General features: G+C 40.3%; 1 protein-coding gene and 1 long non-coding RNA gene across 2 annotated transcripts in view; one reads left to right on the top strand and one right to left on the bottom strand.

The window, feature by feature from the left end:
- Positions 1 to 304: 304 nt before the first annotated feature.
- The window catches only part of AK5 (adenylate kinase 5), a 91,106-nt gene continuing 67,775 nt past the window's right edge, over positions 305 to 23,635 (bottom strand). The window contains exons 11-14 of the mRNA XM_061451551.1: positions 13,586 to 13,749; positions 12,472 to 12,588; positions 9,428 to 9,616; positions 305 to 1,687 (exon numbers count right to left, since the gene is read on the bottom strand). Of these exons, the coding sequence (XP_061307535.1) occupies positions 1,577 to 1,687; positions 9,428 to 9,616; positions 12,472 to 12,588; positions 13,586 to 13,749 (581 nt within the window). The 3' untranslated portion in view covers positions 305 to 1,576. The remainder of the gene's footprint in view (positions 1,688 to 9,427; positions 9,617 to 12,471; positions 12,589 to 13,585; positions 13,750 to 23,635) is intronic.
- Positions 14,432 to 21,741, top strand: LOC133268450 (uncharacterized). Its single transcript, XR_009743073.1, has 3 exons — positions 14,432 to 14,563; positions 14,833 to 15,050; positions 21,613 to 21,741. It is a non-coding gene; the product is annotated as an uncharacterized LOC133268450 (long non-coding RNA).

The following is a 23,635-nucleotide window of genomic DNA, read 5'->3' as shown; positions in this document are numbered from 1 at the left end:
CACTGGTCGAGGTGGAGAAGCACTTCTAGAGCATCAGTGGTAAAACGTAGGCTATAAAAGGACCCAGGAAAGAAGGAACATCCAGGATATGAAGGATAAGGACGTTTTAACCAGTCCCTTACAAATAATTGAATTAGCATTTACATGGCAAATGCCAAGGAAGAGAAAGGAACCAGAAGAATGTGCCCTGAATGGAAAAAGGACATACTCTGTAAGCATGCCGATTTGAGCGCTATTTTCAAGTCATGTACTGTGCTTTGAAAAGGATTAAATCCACATATACTGTAACAGAAATCATTACTCCTCCTTTTTGTACATGTTTTATTTGTATTATGTCTTCATTACAAGAAAGGTAACTTCAAAAATACAAATCTGCCGCATAAAATACAACATTGACAGTAAGAGCAGTCATGCAGCCCACTTCAGCTTGAGTTCGTCCAGTAGATCCAGTACGAGGATGCAGTTACTTCACAGGAATGTCGAACAAGCTTTTATTTAGCTATCAGTATACCAAAGAAACCACGATACTTTGGTTAACCGAACAGAAATACGATGTGACTATTACAGACTTCTTTGCAAATATTACAGATAAATGGCTTACTAAAGGTGCAAGCAAAATGAACCCAGTCACCCATAATGGTTTTCTATTTTGTTATCTTTTTATTCCCACCCCCCTCCCCCCCCTCTAAGTTTTGGCGATGCCAGTACAAGACAGTAGATGATGATCTGAATTTTGCAATTGAAATAGTTCCCATGTAGGATTTAAAGAAATCTCCATACATTCTTTCTCATAGTCAACTTTATATGTAGACTTAATACAGTAAAACTGCTGTTGATACGGGTAATTACCGGATTGCACATTTAACTACACAATACAATCATCATTTTCACCTCGGCTCACAAAACTGGGAAGTTGTCATTTATAATATCTTACAATTCTCAGCACAAGACAAGTCCCAGAAATGGCGTCTGCTCCATAGTAATGGATTGACAGGCTTCCACGGTATTTAATAGAGTCTTCACCTTCAGTTAATTTTTCTGCTTCTTCTTGCAATACAGTGTTCTGGGGACATGGGAAAAGTTTATTTTAACCTCTAGCCTGACTGATTCCAGCTGTCTCACAGCTGCATGTAACAGAGAACAGATTTTGGTCTCTGAAGCCCAAGAACGAGCCAAGTGACACCATTAAAATTAATACTGTTAATTAAAGTAATAATCAATGGGAAACCTGTATGCAGCAACGTTAATATGCTAAATGGTGAGTGAGGTGGTGGAGGAGCTCGCTGCCTGCCAGGCACTGTCTGATTTCCAATCAAACGAATGAGATACCAACCAGAGCTGCTGTTCATGCTGCTTTAAACTCATGAAGAGCAAACAGCCAATGAAACAAGATGGTTCTTAGAGTTAGCACACAAACCACTCCACTGAGTGTGCTGTCGGAACAGAGGAAAAAAGATTTTGCCTAAAAGAACATACCACATGCACGAATCCAGATACCTCTCGAGAAAGCAGTATTGCTTTGAACAGCATTTTAGTCATGACTGTCAAGTGCCTGTGAGTGAGGCTGCGAACACAGTTACTGCGTTTCTGTGGGATAACAAAATGCCGCCTCTTGCTTGTTCAGAAAAGAGTCAATGGTCTTGCAGATGTCCAGAAAAACCTCCTCTTGTGTTCTTTCTGCATCAACCTGTGGAGCAGGCAAAACACATCAGTTTTGATTAAGACACAAAGATTTATCTCAGAATCTAAACACTGACACCAAAAAATGTTCCAATATAAAATAAAGGTTGTTGCGTTTCATGTTATAAGCATTCCAGTGTAGAGAAGCACCTTCCATAAACCCAGTTTCCACAGATTTATGTGAGAAGTTTCTGTAGGCTCCATCGCCTGGAGCAAAGTTCGTGAATCAAATGAGGGAGCTTAAGCTCCTTCTCCTTAGTACTCCTGTTTTAAAGTGAAATTACACCTCTGATATAAAGAACAGTTTCAAAAGATACTTAGAAACTATTTTGACATTTAATACCCTCTGAAAGAAAACTAATAGAATAACTTGGGTATCATACCATTAATAACATGAATAGTACTGACTTGTTAATTTGTCATCTAGAAGGGTCAGGCAGGGTATGTAATGCTTTGATGGCCTAAAAGTTTTCAGGTGGCAGTAGCTTGTGTTTCCGTGCATTTGTACTTGCAGGCTGGGTGAACTGGATCTGGTTTCATGATGAGCTTTGGGCGACACATGTTTTACAGTGGCGCTAGTTTTGTTGTACAAGAACTTGCTTTCATTGAAGACTTTTTTTTTCTCTAACACCCCAAGGATTCTGTTGTGGCCAGAGGTTGTCCAGGCTGTTCCAAGTTACTTTTTGTGACTGGACTTTCAAAAGAACAGTGAAAGCCTTGAGCCTTTACCCAAAAGCAAGCTTCCTCTCTGCTCCTCCATGCTTGGTCTTTCATGCATGCATGCCATGGAGTTTGCACACATTTAAATGGACCTATGAGAACTTTGCAAGAGCCTGTTCTGAACTGTGCGCTGCATTTTCATCCCCAACTAGGACGCCAGACAGCTGCAGTGTTTGAAGGAGACATTCGTGACCATCATGCTTCCTGACAGCTCTTTGTTCTGCAGGAGACTAAGAGGAGTTTCTAACTCCAAGAAATGTGTTTCTAAAATAGGCCGTGCAGTTCCTCTAGACACAGTGTTGGCTTGCAGCCTGTACAGTCTGACTGCACTCCATGTACGTTTAAGTCCCGCGGTGCCAAGTCTTGTGTGGGAGTCAGCAGCTGCTCCTTGCAGAGATCCAGCAAGGGATTGCATTCACACTCCATAGCTTGGTTTCGCTCTTGGTGGCATCCACAGATGCTGTGAGGTTTGGTCCCTTGTTGCATCCTGTTGGAAGTGTTGGCACATCCAGGCAGCCTGCCTCCACACACAGCAGTTCCAGCACTGGGAATGGCCAGCCTGGCTGGCCTTTAAGGAACTTGCCCAACTGGGTCCAGGCCTGCAGGACTCACTGCAGGGGTATCCTACAGCCTGAGCTCAGCTGCCCTCTCCTGCCTGGCAAGCTTTCAGTGGCTTCTCTGGCTTCCTTCTCTTGCTCTCTGTCACACTTGTGCTTGCTGCTTTAGGTAAAGCTGAAGTACGCCTATACTGGAATAGTTTGTGAAGCAGCAGGTGGTGCCTTAGAAAGGTCAGTTCTCAAGGGCTGCACATCTCTCAGAAGCTTTCTGGGCCACAGAAACAAAGGGTTCAGGAGAGGGTTACTTATGAGTAGCAAAGAGAAAAGAGGAATGGTGAGCCATTCTGGACCAAATGCCCACCTTCTCCAGTTACAATAAAACTAGCAATTCCCATCTCTGCTGCCATAAACCAGCTTGTTTTGCCTGTCTCAACTGCAAAGACACCTTTTTTCATATTGCTATCCCACAGGAAATATACTACTACCAGGGCGAAGGCCACAGCCGTTTCAAAGCTCTCTTGTCTTAATATGTATTTTTATTATCTCTTTATGCCATAAATACATGTGCACTGATCTGACCCCATCAGAACAGCTGATTGCTGCTGGCTTTTCGGTGACCTCGTCCAGAGCTGGGTCTGATACTCAGGTCTAGGTCTAGGCACTTCTGATGAAGAACTGGGTTTGTAAGAGTAGAAATTGCCACCCTTTATGGCTGGCTGGAACACTGACTTCCAAACTGCCACGGTAAAATACGGGTAAGCATGACAGCACCAGTGCTTCCCATGCTGGCCTCCTAAATAACAAAGGTCCAATTCATAAAACTAACTTAATGTGACAATAAGTCACAGCCAGTGCCACAGTAATTCAATGGTGCTCTCTGCAGCACCAGGAGAAAACAACTGTATTTCTCATTCTCAGATTACAGCAAATTTCATAAATTAGAACTATTCTCAAGGTTATTCAAGGCTACTCTCTCCTCATAAAAGCAAGATCCAGATACAGTTTTCCATAGTGCTTCTGCATTTTTGACACTTGTGGCTTCTGGTAATATCAAACACAGAGAAATTTAATGAGCTCATGTGGAAAATGACTGGACTAATCATCTCCAGAGTGCAATGTTGCTCCTTCTGGCATCAAATCAGCCAATTAACTTTTCAGTCATCAAATCTCCATTTGTTGTAGGTTTGGGGATTGAGAACCCTAAATGCATACTGCCAGTGAGAAAAACCTGAGTGTCTGTAGAGAGGATGGCTGAGGACCACTGCATTCAGACAGACTGAGATTCTGGGATAAATTCAAATCAAGTTCAGCTGTGTTGTCACTAAGGTTTATATCTTTGCCGCTAAGAGGGTGTTAAAAACCTCTTTGAGACTGTCCTGGTTCTTGGAGCAATGGATCAAGCTGTCTGGAAATGCAGTGGAAACTGCCCAATACCTATTCGCAATTGGTGTGAATTTACTGCTGTTTTATCTCTAATCCCCTGCTAATGTTTCTGATGTATTTTTCTACATCTTACGGGTCACAAGCCACCAAGGGGGTGTGACACAGAAACACTTGTTCCTTTGTTTCCCACCTACTTCCCTACCAGGGTTAATGATTCTCTGACAACCTTTCAAAAGACAGCAGTAAATTACATACCTGCTATCACCAGTACCCTTGGTTCTCCCTCCTCTAAATGGAAAATTACACATTTGCCCCTCCCCGAGACATTTCTAACAGGGGATCGGTATGAGAAGGCTCAGAAGTGGAAGATGCTGAGAGGGTGGATTGTCTCTTATTTTTTCATAACAGTTATGGACAATAACTGCTGCTTACTCACCATGTGACTTCAACAAAGAGTAGAACAACACTGGAATAAGAAGAAACAAAGAAAAACGCATTTTGGTTGAGCTTCATAGGCTAACCATGTGATCTGAAATAGAGAAGGTTTCTGGGCATCCCTGAAATCCTCTTCTCTGGACTACCTTACTTATTTATTATACTCTTGCCCTTACTCTCAAATTACCTTGAATAAGGAACCTGTATTTAAGACACCTACTGGATATCTTACTTTAGCTAGGTAGGATCAGTTTTGTCTTGCTTGACTACCAATGCATTGTTCTTCTCCATTACTTGTAACCCTCCTACATACTGTCACTTGAAGAAATCTTTAAAGGATGAGTCAGGTATTAGAAACAATCTGGTTTTTTTTCCTCCCTTTCTTCTCAATTGACAGAGGGACACATATTCTAGGGTATTTACATTTAGCCATGTTAAAAGACAAGTAGGTGCCTGCTAAATTTTCAGATGCACTTTCTGGTGCAGCTGTCGTGAAAATCACTGAGAAATAGATTTTAAACCCTTAGTATCTACCTGCTTACTACAGCTACCTTAGTGCGTTTTGTTTCATTTAATTTCATTCATCTGAAACATCTCATTCCCAGAGAATCAGGCAGCTTGGAGCTGTTGTTTCTGTGAGTAGTGCCTTAGTCCCTGCGTGGGACTAAGTCCCAGTGCAAGGTCTCTGTTAAAAAGCACCCTCTTGGTGTCCCTAGGGGCAAGTGGGTGTTCAGTAACTATGAAAGAAATAACGGAATATTAAACTATATCCTGAAACTATGAGTTTTAAAAATTTAATTGGAAAATTTATAACTTATTGTTACAACTACTTTAACACAAGAAACTTATTGTCTCAGCAGAAAAGTGAGCAGAGGACACTGCCATTCATCAGCCAGTTTTATCTTCCCTTGTAAATACATCCCCAGCAGTTCCATCACTGTTCTTCATCTCAGCTGGGGTGCTGAAAGGATGACTATTGTTTATTCCTGTCAGGTTCACAGATGTTTCACCTGCACCTTCCACACTTCTACTGTTGAGCAAAAGCACTGACAGCTAATCTTGGTCAAAGGGGAACAGTCCTGATCTTTTGGCAGCTTTGTCAGGCCACTGCTCTTGTTCAGAAGTCAGTGGAATGGAAAAAGATTCCATTTCCAAATATCACATTAGTTATTTAGGAATGCATGGATGCACAATAATCTGGGTTTAGAGAAGGTCACAAAATTCTCATTGATCAAAATGGGAATGCTGTTACAACCATATACCTTTGTCTCTTCTGTGCAAGTAAAGCAAAGAGAATTCCTACTGACTGCAGAGGAAGCTAAGTCAGACTTGAGTTTTTCTAGCCCTGCTGTGCTCATTAGGCTCCTTCCATCCATGCTGTAACACCCATTTAAATGCAGAGAATAAGCAAGCTAATGTGACAACGTAGTCTCAAGCACACCTTGATATGGTGTGACAGCCCAGGTCCTCCTCCGCTGAGTCCTCACCTAACAGCTAACTCTCACAGCAGAATTTTGCTGGCCTTATGTCCAGGACTGAATTTTACATTTGCATATTCAATCGGCCTGTTTCAGGACTGAAAGCTTTTAGGCTGAATGGGACAAGTTGAACACGTACCACTATTAGCATGTGCTGTTCCCGATCTGTGGAAAACTTTGCCCAGCCCTAAATACACTTAAAATGGAGAAATCAAATAATACCAAATAATACCAAACAATACCAACGCCAACCCTATTTTCTTGTTAAACGAGTCTATTTAAGAAACCTGATTTTCTTATCTGTGGCAAAGCAGGGACTGTGTGCTGCAGTTAAGCCCTACAAGACTTGATCACTTACACAATTTCACCTAGAATTATTAAAGGTGCTTAGTCACACACTGCATGCTGGCATACGTAAGTTGGCTAGAAAAGGTTAATATTGAATCTTCATGGCAGTTAGGTGGTGTTTAATATTCCTCTTAAAATCTCAGCATTCTCTGAATGATGAAGAAAGTACATGGCTGTAATCTCAAGGGGCATAAAGCTCACAGGGGCCTTCCACGGAAGAGCTGTTCCTGTTTAAAAAAACAAGCCTGGGCAGGAGTAACTTCCCAGAAGAAGGCAACTAAAGATTCTTTTAGACCCTTCTTCTCTTCCTTTCTTAAACAGATTTTCTTCAGATGCTTTTGGCCGTCGCAGACTGATCTGGATCTGCAAACAGCACCTTCAGGTAAGACACTACTTCCCTGAAGTCTTCCATCAGTATTGCCTGAGGAAAAGCATGCACAAGCCTCTGGTCCATAGTTACATGAAGGTCCATGGGTTATTTTAAAAACATCCATCAGTGTAGATGAGAACTTATTTTAAGAGGTCTTTAAATCAACATTTGTAAATCAACGTTTGTGGCGTTGCCTGAAACGGATTAAGAAACACATAAACAGTTCTTTTGGTGAGCAGAATTATAGAGGCAGCAGCATCTTTATGGCAGCATTAGTACCTTCATCCAGTGTTGGTCAATGCTGGAGAGTAATAAAACCCACTTAGGTGTGAAAAGATTCCCAAAGCTCAAAACATAACTAAAATCAGAACGAAAAATACTAAACACGATAGGTTTGCTTCTGCTCAGGCACCAGGCTGCAGGCTTGTACCCAGGGCTGGCTGAGGGTGACGAGGACAGCTTTGGGAGGCTTAATTTTAAAAGCCTGCCTCTGGTGAGTATTTTGGCACTGTTCTCTAAACGCTGATAAATGACTGAACATGTACTTGTCTGCTTCATAAGGGTTTGGGGGGGGACACATCTCTTTACTTAAATCCATAATGGAATCCCATCTTTGATACCAAGTGTGTATTTTATCAGTTTCATAAAAAGCAGATGAGGTAGACACTGCAATACAGAGTACCTGTGTTCAAGAAAAATGGACCATGTTTTTGAACCTTTAAAGGATATTTTACATGATAATGTTTATAAAGCAGATTTTACAGAGTTTTCATACCCAATAGCTCCATCCAGAAAATGGAAGCACGTTGAACACCGACATTCATCAGAAACAAGTACAATACAGACATTGTCAGACAAACAGTGTAACCCTTGTTCAAGCAATGCACAAATATTTTCTAACATGCAAGCACACAATGCTAGTTCCTCAGAACACTTAATGGTAAAGAGTACAAAGCACATATCCAGTTCTGACCCCCAGACTAGGCAAGTCCCTTAAGGAGCTAATGAGCTATGAGCTTTTAAGAAAAGACTGCATGATTTAACATTGCACAAATTGCATAGGAGATGGAGCAGAAACTTGCATCTGAAGTATTAAGGAAGGACAAGGAGAGTCCAGGTCAAATGAAATAAGGCAGACCATAAATACAAAATCCATGTGGAAGTATTTAGTGTGGTTTCGTTCTCTCTCTGGGGCTGTCACTTCCTTGATGCTTCAAAAAGAGAAACGCTGTGGCAGGCACAGCTCACTGAAGTAAGAGATACAGAAATCTCCGTTTTCCTTTGCATAGCACTGTGTTGGCGTATTGGGTATTGGACTGAATTCTTAATTAGACACATCCTTGCAATGTTGGCAAGGAACCTCATCAAAGAAAATACAAATAAAACCAGATAATGGTTCTTCAGCTTAAAAAAAGAAAAGCAACTGAATTTTTTTTTCTGCCATTCTAGAGCTTGCCTTCGGTGTACTTACTGTGGGCTTAGCAAAGAACACAAATCAGGACTCTTCCTTTGAGTATCATTTTCCTCAGGACTACATCATTCATTCTGTTCTCAGGTCAGGATATGGGTGCATAAATTAGCTGAATGTTTCTCTTTTGGGAACTTTGTAGAGGAGAAAGGTTTGGGATCTGTGATTTGCATGTTTGCTACCACCTCTAGAAAAAAGCTCCCATAACATTTCCAGAACCTATTATTAGATTCTTTCCCTTTTAAGACTAGAAGGATCAGTAGGACTAGATCTTTCTGTAGCTGAACATAAGGGACAGTTTGCCAGAAGAGAGCAGAAAAAATTATGTAAACCCCATAAACTTCCCATGTAAATGAGTTCACAGATGTGCCAGCATATACATCAGGTAATTGCACTGATGGAATATTTCTTGCTTCTCTCTAAAGTTTTGATTAGAGGATAAAAAGAAAGCTTTAAATATCACATCCTGAGCAGGTGTAAACTGAGGTAATTCACTGAAATTAATATAACTGTATCATTTAAAATATCAGCAGAAAAATCTTTCTTGTGTGCAGGTCTGTTTTATTTCAGGATATACACTGTCAGTTTTGTAAATTTAACTAAAGGGCTTTGGATTAACATAAACTTTCATCTTAATTCTGAAAGCCCCTATAAAGAAATAAACCTGATACTTAAAGAAAAGCTTTCCATCATTAATGTTTAATAAGAGAGTCTATGCAGGTGAGGTAGTAATTCAGGATATTCTATGATTCTATGATATGTTCTCAGATGCAGGATAAATCTGTGGGTTTATTCTTTCAAGTTCGACTGTGGAACCCAGAAGTTTGTAGAAGTTGTAAATAAACCAGGGGAGCATAAGATGAGAACAAACTAGAAAGTGCAGAAATGAATACAGTTCATCAATGGTGTTGTGACAGTGTTTTCCAACTATTGCTTATATGATGGAAGTAAAAAGCAATAATTTAATTTAAAAAGTCAAGCAGTTTACCTTGCATAACTGTGTCTTCCTTTCATAGTATGCAATCATAGGTTTTGATGCTTGGTAATAGCTTTCAATTCCTTCCTTGATGGTTTCAGCATTATCAGTGTGCTGACTGCTCTGATTTCTCATCAGAAGGCGACTGCTCATTGTTTCTGTGGAGCAGTCCAGGCAGAACACAAGTTTTGGTTCCCCAATCTAGAGACAAAGGAAAACATCAAGTTTTCAAACTGCTGGCCTGGTAAAACTGGCTTTGTTTGGATAATTTTAAAACAAAATGCTACCGAAAAGGTCATCAAGGAATTTATCAGCAGATTACTTCTGAATTTGCCTATGCAGAAGTTATGCTTATTTACAAACAACTCTTTTTGTAGCAGCACTTAGCAGCATTCAAGATGAAGGCTGTGTTTGATGGGGCTCTACATACACAGAGAAAAAGTGATAAGATCTGAAAAATGCTGGCTACTAGGACTGCAGGCTGAGTCTAAAGGGATAAACTCCACTCTATCAAGTAAAATAAATGTGTTACAGAATCAGAGAAAAGCAATGTGGTAATTTTTCTATGCAGTTATGTATTAGATCCTTCAGTGATGCTTTCAGCCTTTTTCTCATTCCTTCCCTTTTTATCAGGGATTTGGAGAACACCTTTTAGGAAAGAATGAGAAGTTCTTGAGAAAAGACAACTGCTCTTCACACTAGTGATCATCAGAAAATCATGTTTTTACAATGGCTACAGCAAAGAAAGTCTAAATGACTGACATATTGGAACTGTCATTGCTAAAATTGTTGAAAGCCCTTAACGGAAAAAATATTCTAAAGGTAAATATTCCATGCTAGGCCTTCTGCATTTGACTGAGGATGTCTGGATTACGTTGACCTTTCCACCACCTTAATGACTTTCTAGGACACGGCTGAAGCAAGGGAATATGTTGGACAGTGCAATGACAGGCTTTTATCCATCCATTTTTTCCACACAGCTCAGAAAACATAAATGCTATTAGTAGCAGCAGTATTGGGTGTAGGGATTAAAAAAGCCAACAATGCAGTTTTAACAGTGCAAAAGACTTATATTGAGAAGTTAAGAAAGATGTGGGCTCATACAGTGATTCAAACAAATGTCCTTTTTGTATAACTGGACTAGGATGGTGAGAAGTTATTTCCTCCCCCTCCACATGAGGAACTCTGTGTCTTTTCTAAATTAGAATAAATGTGAAATGATTCCTTTAATCAGTTATATCATCACCTCACAATGAGGATATAAAGGAGTCCACAGATCAGATAACAGTATCTTGTTTGATAGACCAGGTTTGATTTGCTTTTGAAAAACCTGTTATGTTTCTCTTAAAAGTTTCAAAGTTGCTGTTCTCCAGAATTCACAAAATGTTACAGAAATGTCATTCTGCCAAGTTAAAAAATTGCAAGAGTAAAAGTCATCAGATATTACAGCAATTTGTATGACTGGATTTTTTTAAAGTTACTGTTTTCCTGGCACAATTTAGCTTAAATAATGTGTGTTGTGGGAACATCTGCAGGAAGCCAAACAAGTCTAATGTATTGGGTCTTTATTCTGTCTTACTGGGTATCTTCTCCCTGCTGATGTGGAACTTATAATTTAATATTGTTTTTTACTTTCCACTTAGGAGAAAGACTGAGGAGGGAACAGGGATGTGCTTCTCTAGAATTATGGCTAGGTAAAAGTACAGTTATATCACAGAAAGGAATTGAGCAAAACTGGCTGGAGACTGAGCTTACATAGACTTACTGAGAAGCTTACAGCCAGCCAAGATCACCCTGTGAACACTGAAGTGCATACACGGATACAACAGGGTTGAGTTGGCACGTTCAAAATTACCACTTGGGGTGCTTGTATTTTACTCCAAATGTCAAAGGCAGCCCCGGGCTACAGGATCTTTTGCTCTGCAGTGTCTACAGGAGCTGAAAGGAGCTCTGCTTTTGCTCTGGATGCATCAAGACTTGTTTGCCTGGCAATGCCTCAGTCCAGGACGCTCCAATCTCTTAAATCCTGCTTTATAGCATACACCAGCGTTCACAGGACATGACACGTATGCCTGCCAGAAAAGTAGTACTGCTGAAATAGTCCCTCCTTCTACACAAAATGAAAGAAATCTCCAATGTCTTTGTAACAGTGCATGACATTCTAGTAAAGGAACTAACAGATTGACATTTCTGTGAATGGTGTCTATAACAAATTCTATTATGCATTAGTTTGTTCAGCTTCTGATGCCTATGTCTTGCTAGGGTTTTGTGGTAATCAACTACCCAAAGCAGCTAAAGGTTCAGATGATCCATGAAAGTTTTATTACCTTTTAAACTTGAATGGGAAGTTTGTGGAGTGTAATCTGAATATAAACTTAACTATTTACTCTAGCTAACCAATAGTTTTCTCCTAAACCCTGGCAAATTCATTCATAGGGCTTATAGAGAGTATTTTCTGCAGATAGGGAAATGTACAGCTGAGACCTCTCAGTAGGTCTTAGCACATACTGAGGAAATCAATAACTCTCTGAACTGCCATGCAGTCACTTGCAAAACACTCTTTTTATGGCTGTGCCACCTCTTACTCATCACAAAAATAAAATCTGTGTTTTGCTGTTTCACAGTGGTAGCACGCTGTAAAAGAGCCGGCTCAATGGTAATAGATACTGACTGAAGTTATGTGCTTTCATGAACCTACCTCAAATAGCACTTGATGAGATTTTCACAGTAAGTACAGCAGCCATCCACTAGAATTATACAAATGATTCTAAAAATGGTGCTTTCCACTAAATGTGAATTGTTCCTGGTTCATATTAAATTTGGGTAAAATCAGCTTTTACTTCTGCTGGTATTAGAGGGTCTGTGTAGGTGAGGGCAAAAGCTGGAGTTGCTATATTTATGGGGTGCCCAAGTTTCAGCGATCAGCAGTACAATGCTGTTGGGTTGGCTGTTTACATGTCCCCATTGCAATCAGCTAAAGATGGGCACTCAAGCAGCATCAAAAGTACAGGTGTATCTTAATAGGAGTTATAACAGCATTACAATTATATGATTACCTTGCTCTCAAACTCTTCTGCTTCTTTCAGCTCTTGGGGATACCCATCAATCAGAAAACCTTTTGTGTCCCCCAACTTGGAAATCATGGCTTCCTTCAGTAGCTTTAGGACAATACCCTACATTGAAAAGAAAGGGAGCAACTTGGTTAATTATAAGAAAGATTGATACATTGTTTGTTACACCGACTTTAGTCCTAGGCCCTTGACAACTGCCTTGTTTTGCTAAGAGCAGGTCCTGTAAATACAGGTGTTTTTCTTGTCCTGCAGGCAGCAGGGCATCCGTTTTTTATTCTCTCAGGTCCAGCTGTGCTACATAGGTCTAGTGTTGCAAAGCATCCAAGAGTTCCCAAAGTGTCCTCTAGACAGCCGGGAATATTTCATAGATTCAAAATTAGTATCTGTGAAACTGGAGTACTGCTGCAGCATTTTGCAATCTGATTGCATTTGCTACATCATTGATATAATTACACTACATGGAATGCGATAAGAGACCCCATCTAACCAAACACACTGAAGAGCAAAGCAATCAAAATCAAGACTCGGCACAGCTTTTAGTTTCCCCCAAGCAGCACTTCCCAGTATCTTTCATTAACAAACACATTCTACGATCAAACTGCACTTGCTGAAGACCGAAGAGTTAGGGCTGTGGACCTGCCATGTAAAAGTCAAGTCCAGCTGGGAACGACAGACTCTGTCTTCATAGTGACCATTAAACTGCAGTCCAGCTGCTCTGGGATGTCAGCCAGCTCTGCAGGGAACTGCTGCAGGTATTGTAAATTAGAATAGCTGCCAGGAGGACCAGCTCCGAATCTGAAATGGGAAGCTACAAAATCGGCATCAAGTTTCTGTTCCCTGTACTTATTCTTACATTTTGCAATGCATAGTGCAGCTTGTGTCTCACTGTTTTCATGACTAATTTGTAGCCTCTCTGAGTCAAATGCAAAGAAATACTGGCAGAGAAAGAAAGATCTGGCAATGAGGAAACTTCTCTCTCAAGATGCAGGTTAATTTTACTTAAATCATCAGCTCTAGTCTCTCATTTCCACCCTTTTAGACAATCTACTACCACTGCCTTTGTTTAACCATTAGGACCCCAAATAAAACTGTTGCTTACTCCAGGCACAGGTTCACCACATTCCATGATGTATTTGATCAGTTTGCTTCTCTCTGATAATGATGATAACTCATTTTGGAGAAGGTCACCAGTGGACAGGTGAGTAAATCCATATTTCTTGGCTAACTGTTCGCATTGGCTACCTTTGCCAGAGCCAGGCCCACCTTTGTGAGGGAAAAAATATATAAAATTAGAAAAGATTTCTAACTTCTCAAACTATAGCAACCAAGAAAATGGGAGGAAATGGATGAGACTGTCTATTTCAAAATTCACTTTTTTTTTTTAAAAGACACTATACAGTAGAACAAGTCAGATACTTCCCTTCTGCTGGCTCAAAACGTGCCCTGAAGTTGAAGGAGTTAACAACAGTGTGAAATCTCTTGCAGGAAAGAACCTGTTCCTAAAACACCATTACCATGTAAAGGGACAACATAAACTAGACTGCCGGTGGGGAAGGATATTTCAGTGTACGTTCAGCTTGATAGCTGCAACAAATATTAGCAAACTAACATCCACTGCATCCTTGGGAGAGAAATATTTTGCCCCCATTTGTGGAATGGAAAGGTATAGGTAAAGAGATGGTGAAACCTGCCTCTGTTATGTGGGATACTGCACACATAGGTGTACATTAACTAAACCCTTTTGTATTATAGTGAACGTAAAATTTCACAGTGCTTGTGCTGTTTTGCTTGGAAAGCTTTCACATCCTGGTATGTCTGCAGGTAACAGAGCCAGGTACTGAAGCTGCTCAATACTGACGAAGGCTCGGTCATGGCCTCCCTGCAGCCGCAGCACTGGCTTGCTCTTCAAGCATGCTGCAGGGAAGTGCAAGAATAAAACACCGGGCAACAAAGGGCACATGGAGACCTTGTTACCACCTGCTTGTCTACATCCACAGCTGTAAAAAACAACTGAAAACCACCTCTGAGCCAAGCCTGGAGCCAGACACCAGGAGGGGTGCAGGGAGTTTCAGCTCAGGTGAAGCTGCTCAAATGATTTTTCCACAGGCTGAAAGGAAGGTGTCTGCAGCCGGCCCTGCCCCTAGCCACTGGGGGTCTGTGGGAGACAGGGACAGGGACAGGGCAGGGCAGGGCAGGGGCTCAGGTGACTGCTGCAAGTGTCAGAAATGGCACCTGAACCCTCCCTCCTCCGTTTGACGGGAGAGAGAACATCACCTCAAGAGACCCAAAATTGCCCTTTTTTTCAGGGGCAGTCCCAGAGACCTTGGACATCCCTTTGCTCTGCAGGTGCTGCCATTGCCCTGTCCCACCTCCTCAGTGGAGGTGCCTGCTTTTCCTTCCTCACCCTGAAGGCCAACCATGTGGAACCCCAAATGCCTATTCAGCTGCTTGCTGAGGGACAGCAGCCAACCTGGCTGGAAAAACGGGCAGCCCATGGAAATGGCTGGAAGGTGCTTCCTGGGGATGGTGTGGCTGTGATCTTGAGAGCCGCTGGTGGAGCTGAGGTGAGCACACTGTGAGGGCTGAACTGGGTGGGGAGCTGAGGCGCCATGTTGTTGCTGGGGGTGAAGGAGACCAGGAAAGCAGTTTCCTTTGTGACAATATCAGGATGTGGGGAGAAATTTCAAGGTGTGTAGCAGTGTTTTTACAGTCTTTGATGGATCTTTCCAGAAGACCTACCGCAGTAGGTGGTAATTATACCCTTGTAGGGAGACAGTGCTCAGAAGTAGAGGCAAGGCCAAGATAAAGAAAACCTATTTCGATCATGCTTTTTAAGCAGGTGACTTCTATTTATCAACTGTTTGGACTTGCAAATATGACAACACTCTATTATGTGGATGCGTGATGCTTGAAAACATGTGATTTTCCTGTTTATTTTTCCATGAGAAATATAGGAATAATGTTCATAATAGAGTGAATTTGGCACCATCTCCTCCTGACTTGAACTTTCTTCTGATTTTTGCATTCAATTTAAGAAATAATTTCTCTGAGCATATAATTTACAGAGAAGTTACAATACTGTAGCTGAGAATAAAAACTAGGCCATAAGGAGGTAGCATCAAAAGAACATTTTTGGTATACTATAACCTGGAGTCTTTTACTTCAGCTTGACAAAGACAATTATCAGCCCATGGTGTGAGAATCACACTTGTGCTACAATTTTAGCTGGAAATACATTTGTCACAGTCTCATTTTCTTGCCAATGTGGGTTGCATGTTGTTTTTCTGTTGCTTTAATAAGACGAACATTTTTCTTTTGTAAAAGCACTGACTGAAAGAAAACAAGGAATAAATAAGCGTGGCTACAGAGAAATGGATGCAGAGAAATTACAGACAAATAACCTGTAACATGTAGTCATAATTTCATTTCTATTCTGTTTTGGTTTCTTACATTAGTAAGTTTGTGTGTGTATGTGCTTGTTTGTACATTGTCTCCTGGTCTTGAATACATTAGCAGTGCAGTAATTGCATCCTATTTATTTGGTGTATATACACAGTATTAGAGAAAAAAAAACAAAACAACAAAACCAGCTATAAAGATTACTTTATTCTGTTTCTTATGTAACTGTTTCTCTTCTGAATGTGGAGCCAAACAGAAATTTCATGTCTCTTTGTGTACTAAATAGACTAGATCTCTTTTTAGATATAACAATGAAAGGACAATTTTGTGTTGATTAACAGGTAAATATTAAGGTAAATATTAATGTGCTTCTACAATAACCTTTATCTGTTAGTATCTTAAAAGAGACCAGTAACGAGTGGCATCCCTCAGGGATCAGTGTTGGGACCGGTCTTGTTCAACACCTTTGTCGCTGACATGGACAGTGGGATTGAGTGCGCCCTCAGCAAGTTTGCTGATGACACCAAGCTGTGTGGTTTGGTTGATACCCTGGAGGGAAGGAATGGCATCCAGAGGGACCTTGACACACTTGTGAGGTGGGCTGATGCCAACCTCATGAAGTTTAACCATGCCAAGTGCAAGGTCCTACACCAGGGTCAGAGCAATCCCAGGCACAGCTACAGGTTGGGCAGAGAAGAGATTCAGAGCAGCCCTGTGGAGAAGGACTTAGGGGTGTTGGTCAATGAGAAAACGAACATGAGCTGGCAGTGTGCGCCTGCAGCCCAGAAAGCCAGCCGTATCCTGGGCTGCATCAAAAGGAGCGTGACCAGCAGGTCGAAGGAGGTGATCCTGCCCCTCTGCTCTGCTCTTGTGAGACCTCACCTGGAGTATTGTGTGCAGTTCTGGTGTCCTCAACATAAAAAGGACCTGGAACTGCTGGAACAAGCCCAGAGGAGGGCCACGAGGATGATCAGGGGACTGGAGCACCTCCTGTATGAGGATAGGCTGAGGAAGTTGGGGCTGTTCAGCCTGGAGAAGAGAAGGCTGCGTGGAGACCTCATAGCAGCCTTCCAGTATCTGAAGGGGGCCTATAGGGATGCTGGAGAGGGATCTTCATTAGAGACTGTAGTGATAGGACAAGAAGTAATGGGTTAAAACTTAAACAGGGGGAAGTTTAGATTGTATATAAGAAGGAAATTCTTTCCTGTTAGAGTGGTGAGGCACTGGCATAGGTTGCCAGGGAGGTTGTGAATGCTCTATCCTGGCGGTGTTCAAGACCAGGTTGGACGAGGCCTTGGGTGATATGATTTAGCGTGAGGTGTCCCTGCCCACGGCAGGGGGGTTGGAACTAGATGATCTTAAGGTCCTTTCCAACCCTAAATATTCTATGATTCTATAATGCTGCGAGACTGACATACATACAGGGCATATGTATGGCATACACCATAATGAGAATTACTGTGCCTCCAAAACATTAATTAAAATCGACCATGTTTACTTTTTACAGAAGAGTTCCAACAAAGATGAGATTAAAATGCTGAGCTCCTTAAAGACAAAAAGACATAATTAAATTACATTTATATGCTGAAAATGGTAATTTTTATGGCCACTGCTATTAATTTAGTGCCATTTGATGAGTAGCAAAGCATCCTACTGCTTGACAAATGTGTATGACCCACTTTACAAAATCTTGTGCTTTCATATCAGCGAATGAGATGACAGTTCTTGCTTGGCCTGATAAGAGAAAAGGCTGAATGCCCCCAAGAAATTCAGCATTGAGGGCCAAACACATACTTGGTGTTTATACCAATACTAACTTACATGCCTGAAGTTAAAGTATTAGTTAATGTCTTGTCTCTTTCTGAAGACTATTATTTAATGTGACTGAAAAAGAGCTATTTAGGTGGGAAAGAATGTGAAAGTGCATTTTTTTGTTACGGATTAGATAATTCCCCCCTGCTCAAAGTATGTACTTAGAGGGATCCTACAAACCCAGCTTTAATAGCAAATTAGCCATGCAGTCATGAGGGTTACTATCAATTTGTAGTGTTGCAAAAACTGTATTTTTCTCTTTTAGAGGGTCTCCTTATTAACTCTATGTATTTTTCTAAAAAGAATAAGAAAAAGATGATAATTTACTTGAAGAAAGTTTATAAGGAACAACAGCTACATAGAAAATATAACAAAAGCTAGCACAAAGATATTTTCAATTAAAAAGGCTTCACTGCAACTTGTTATGCTGTTTTTCAAACAGAAAAAAACTTGAGGCATTGAAAAAGGTAGTGCTGTTTTCCCAGAGCCTAATTGTTAGGAGGAGGAAAATATGTCCCCACTTTTGTTGAGAAGGCGTAAGATTCTTTGAGAACATTGTCATTTTTTCTGCATGATGTCATCTTTTACTTTGCCTATGCATATTTTGGGGGGAAAAAAAAGATTGTGTTAACAGCCTGATTCACGGTAACTTGCTATTCAGATTAATCACGTTGTCTTCTAACTTTCATATATGACATGAAGGCAGAGTTAAAGCCTAGAAAATGGCCAGAGGAATTACAAGTATTCTGTGACCTGCAGGAGAATGTAGAACTGCCAGCAGATCTTCAGTGTTAGCACACTTGTACTATGCTAGTATTACTAAGCACAGACCATACTGCTTAAAAATTAATTCCTTAACTTAATAAAAATAAGAAGTGCAAATTAAGAAATTGAGCACATTTTATCAGTCAGTGAGACTATTCATGGAAACTGAATCCTTTGTGTATCCCTTTGTGCTTCCTGATACAAAGAGTAAGCAAGTATCTGGAATCAAGGTACTAGATAGAGCACAGAAATTAAATGTGGTTCTGTATATTGCTTTTCTGTAGACAAGGCTGGATTAAAAGATTTACACACTCCCTTAGTGCAGTTTTCCCTGCCATTATGTTGATTCAGCTGCCTGTGAAACTGTGTGAGAAAATCATCTGGTAAATAACTTTCTGGCAGCACTGCTGACTTTAGTGGTTACCTTTCCCTGTTTAATTATTGACTGTAGAAATGCTTCATAGAGAGCACCTCAAGAGGACAAGACGAGTGGTCTCTGTGGGTAGGAAGAAATGACAACCACCCAAGCAGCACTTCTGAATGTTTAATTGCCTGCCTTAGATCAGTGAAAGATCTTGGTTTAAGAAATGGAGACTCTTACGTTTGCTCTCCCTCATGCCCCAATCTCCCTGAGACTATGACAGACGCAAGCCTAGGCATGTGATTCAAATGTACTGGTCTGGCCTGGAGCACCAAATCACAAGCAGATGAATTAATGATGCTAGAGGGACAGGAACAGATGAATTAGTGATGCTGGGCCTGCTGCTGTGAATGAGCAAGGACAGGAACAAGCAGCATGAACAGTTCATGAACCAGCTTTTCTGCCAGAAATATTAATAAAGCAGAAGTGTCATACAGACAGACTGAGATGTCTCTACTTGAAACTTGCCAAGTATTACAAGTTTATCATACACCAAAATAACATAAACATTTACATAAAAAGCCCGCAGCAGGATTTACAAGAGAGTCCCACCGTTCATTTTAAAATATTTCCAATTCTAGACCTTATTTTCATAATGATTATCATCCCTGTATCATGGAAAAGTGCTTGCAGGGGAAACCTAGCTGCACAGTTGGCTGGAGTCTCAGAACTGAAATCAAAATAACCCCAGTCAAGTTATCCTTCATATTCAAGCTATGATTTTGGAGGACTTGATCAGTTTGGCAATTCTATCAATGCTACTCGGATTATTTATACAAATAAAAATATGCCTTAGCTTCAGAAGATGGCCTTTGGAGGCTTCTCAATAGCACCTCCTCTGCTGTTCATGTATGATTTTGGTCTGAGTGAAACCATATATGAATGATGCTACTGTTTAAAAATAACAAAAACAACAACAAAAACAAAAAAAAGCCCTCAGCATTTGTTTTTCTTATTTCTGAAACATGATTTTAATCAGAAACAACTTGGCATATGTTAGCAGAGTGATGTGATGGCCTGGAACACCACTGTGTTTTCACCATTTTCTTGAAGGAAACATGTTTATTTCATGGCAAGTCAGAAAAAGCAGTCTTCATTAACTTCTAAAGCTATAGCTTGGACTGACTGAGTTTTTAGTTATCAGCACTGCTCATCCTGTGCCTATCTGATTTTAGAAGGAGCTGTAATACAGGAGTTGTACTGTAATTAGGCTGGAAGGGACCTCTTCTGGTAAAATGCCCTACTCAAAGCAGGGCTAAATTCCAAGTCGGATCAAGTCATTCAAGGTCTGGCATATCTTAGACAAATAAACAGTTTTATGGTTTGTGATCTTTGGGGTGTTTTTTGTGGTTTGTTTGGTTCGGTTTCGTTTTTTTTGGGGGGGGGGGGGAGAGTGTGTGGGTTGTGGTTTTTGTTTTTTTGTATGCACAAGAAGCCACTGGCTGCAGCTGGTAATGTTTAACCTGTAAGTGTAGGTGGAGGTAACATCTTCCAAGTGTCAGCTAAAAGGCTGGTCAAATTATATTGAGTTTAAACCATTTGGTTCATTAGCAAGAACAAAGATTCTACAGAGGAAATTAGACTGACTGAGTTTTAAACACCATGTTTAAGAGTAAGTGAGGAGCTTGTCTCTGGTCCAAAGTGCAGAAAGATTCCTGAAAATTTTCTGCTTCAATTTCAGCCTCTACCAAAGCCAAATGTGGTTGGCTTGAAATACTCCTGTAGAGGATAGGGAGAGGTAGTGCTTCCAGTAATTTTGTTAGTTACGACAATTTTCTGGATGTGATATACAGTATTGCATTAGTTAAGAATGATGAACTCATATATTGTTCACTGTGGTTAAGATTTTACGTTTTGTATTGCTCTGATGAAAAAGGTTTTTTTGGTTGGTATTTTTCTTGTTTTATTAATGTTAGTTTTGTGTTTTTTCTTTCTTTTGTGACTGCCAGTAATTACGTAAGTTTTGACTATTAGCACATCCCACAAATTTCTCCTGTTCATTTTTTAATCATGAATTTTACTTTTCAGGCCAAATTTGACTTGCTTTTGCCTCTTTTATTACTGTGCTGTTATTTTCCATGTTTTTGAGTTGCTGTTTCTATGTCTTTGCTTAGCTGTCTGGATAAAACATTGACATTGTTGCTTAATTAATCCAAGTTGGCTATTCTTCCAATTCCTACATTAGTTCTAATGTAAAACTTTGCTAATTAATAATAATTTTAATTATTCTTTTTTTTCCTCTCTCTTTTTGGACAATTTTCAAGAGAAATCAATGGGGGAGGGAAATTGTCTGCTTTTTCCCCCTTTTGTCTTATAAGCAGTATCTCAGTTTGTCAGCTCTGGCAGATGGTGTGTGTATTTCAATTAGTCTGTAAACTACTTGAAATGCACATCTTTAGAACTCTAGTTTTAAAACAACTTCATAAGCATCTTAGCATTTCCTCATGAATACATCTATGTAATGAGTAAACATTCCTAATAACACTCAAGACAGTTTTTTCCCATTCAAGTATCTACAGCAGTATGCTTCAACTCATCTTCTCTGCTGTCTTTCTAGTCAAGGTATGGTGGGCTGAACATTACTAGTGCTGTCAAGTGCAATGGAGTACTGAGCCGCTGAGAATTTGTGGTGCCTTTTCTTTCCCCCTCACTCCCCTCATGTATGATAGTTTTGCTGTTTTCTTTTGAGGCTTCTTCAAAGTTTTCTTTTGTCCCTATGCAGTTCACAGAGATCAGACTTCAGCGCGATTGACACAAAAGGAAGACAACTTTACTGCTTAGGCACATAGAATTCAGTTGCTTCCTGTGTATTATATTAAACCTGGAGAGCATTGTGCATGTGCATGTGATTCAGGCAGATTGACTCCAAGCTAGCACCAGCAAAAAATCTGTCTCTGGGAAATACCATTTATCCTCACTGCCTAGATGGAGTTAAATCAAGATTTTTCAGTCAAATGAACAACCACAAAGATCTCATGATGGTAAAAAAAATTCCAGGATAAAAATATACACCCTTACTCTTCAGGTCAGACTTCATGAAGCTTTTTTCAGGGGTGAGAGGATGGGGGTGGGGATGGGAGTATTTTGGGAAAAAGTATAAATCATTCTGCATAATTTGTGGAAAAGTAACCCACCACACTTTTCATCATAATATTTTCAACAAACAAAACTTAGAATTTTGATTAAGCACCATTTTCCTCTGGTCCTAGACAGCATTTACTAGAAAGTCTGAGGTGGATTTAAGAGCAGGAATAAATAGAGGAAAAGGTATGTTTTCCAGTTTTACTTGGAAGATGCCCTATAAAAAAAATTATAAATGAAAACTAAAACCCACTCTTTGAGAATGAAAAAGCAGTCCAGAGATAAATGAAAAATAGCCTTACCATGGACAATTTCAGAGGCAAAAGTCCTTGAGTGTCTTCACTTTTTTAAAATCTGTGTTTGTACAAACCCAAGCATAATTTTCCAATAAGATATGTGAGGCAGAGAGAATGAGAATTTGACACTGTAGTGAACAGCAGGAAGATGTACTTCAGTAAGCATGGAATTAGAGTTTGCTTAAAGGCTGAAAATTGTATTATGCATCTTTCCTTTAAGAGAAGTCTTCAACAAGCTCTTCAGGAATCTAATTTTACTTTTCCAAACACATCCACCATCGGTTTTCAAGAAACTGAGTATTTAGTTTAATATAGGGTAAGGTGAAAGTGCAACACACGAATGTGCTATCTCTTCACAGAATCCTTTAGGTTGCAAGGAACCTCTTGTGATCATCTAGTCCAAGAACTCTGTTATATCAGGGTCAGCTAGAGCAAGTTGTTGAGGACTGTGGCCAGATGAGTTTGAAACACCTCTAGGGATGGAGACTCAACAGTCTCTCGGGGCAATCTGTTCCAGTGTTTGACCACCCTCACCATAAAAAAAAAGTTTTCTTGTGTTCACATGGAATTTCATGTATTTTAAGTTGTCCCCATTTTTTCTTCTCCTGCAACTGGGCACTACTGAGAAGATTCTGACTCCCTCATCTTCCCTCCCATCAGGTATTTATACATATAGGTAAGATCCCTTGGAGCCTTCTTTTCGCCAGGTTGAAAAGTCCCAGCACAATCACCCTCTTCTCATCTAAAAGATGCTCCTTTCCCTCAGATATCTTTGTGGTCCTGCACCAGACTTGCTCCAGTAAGTCATTATTTTTCTTGTACTGGGGAGCCCAGAATGGACCCGTACTCCAGATGCAGCCTTGCCAGTGTTGAATAAGGATCACCTGTCTCAATCTGCTGGTATTGGAATGTTTTTTTGGTACCTGTTGAATTCCAAATGAAACTTCCATTCATTTATGACTATTTTCAGATGTCACTTTTTTTTTAACCCCTTTGGAAAAAGAATGCACAATGTGACTTACTTTTATGTAAAATTTCCCATGTTTAAGCGTCTCTCCTTAAACAGTTTCCTTGTAAAACAGTTCTGAAAAATTCTGCTTGATACAAAAGCAATTACTCTTTCCAAGTAATCAGTAGTAAGCTTTAAGCTGAAACTTGTAAATACTCTGGTTATAATTTTTTTTAAAAGGCTGTTCAAAATTTCTGCTAATTACATAGCCTCATTTATAGATCAGCATTAACTTAGCGCTTTTTCTCTGTGGACTTCCAGGAAGCAATATAAACCTTGAACCTGCAAAGCATAAGTGCTTGCTAACTACCATGCATGGTGATGAGTCCATTGACTGTTTAACAGCCTGTTGAGCACTTGCAGAAT

Source organism: Pezoporus flaviventris, unplaced genomic scaffold (genome assembly GCF_033815535.1).
Source record: "Pezoporus flaviventris isolate CSIRO_AGI_PZ_B2104156 unplaced genomic scaffold, CSIRO_AGI_Pfla_v1 ptg000013l, whole genome shotgun sequence".
Lineage (NCBI taxonomy): Eukaryota > Metazoa > Chordata > Aves > Psittaciformes > Psittacidae > Pezoporus > Pezoporus flaviventris.
Note: the sequence above shows the minus strand (reverse complement) of the source record. Positions and strands in the feature narration are given on the sequence as shown.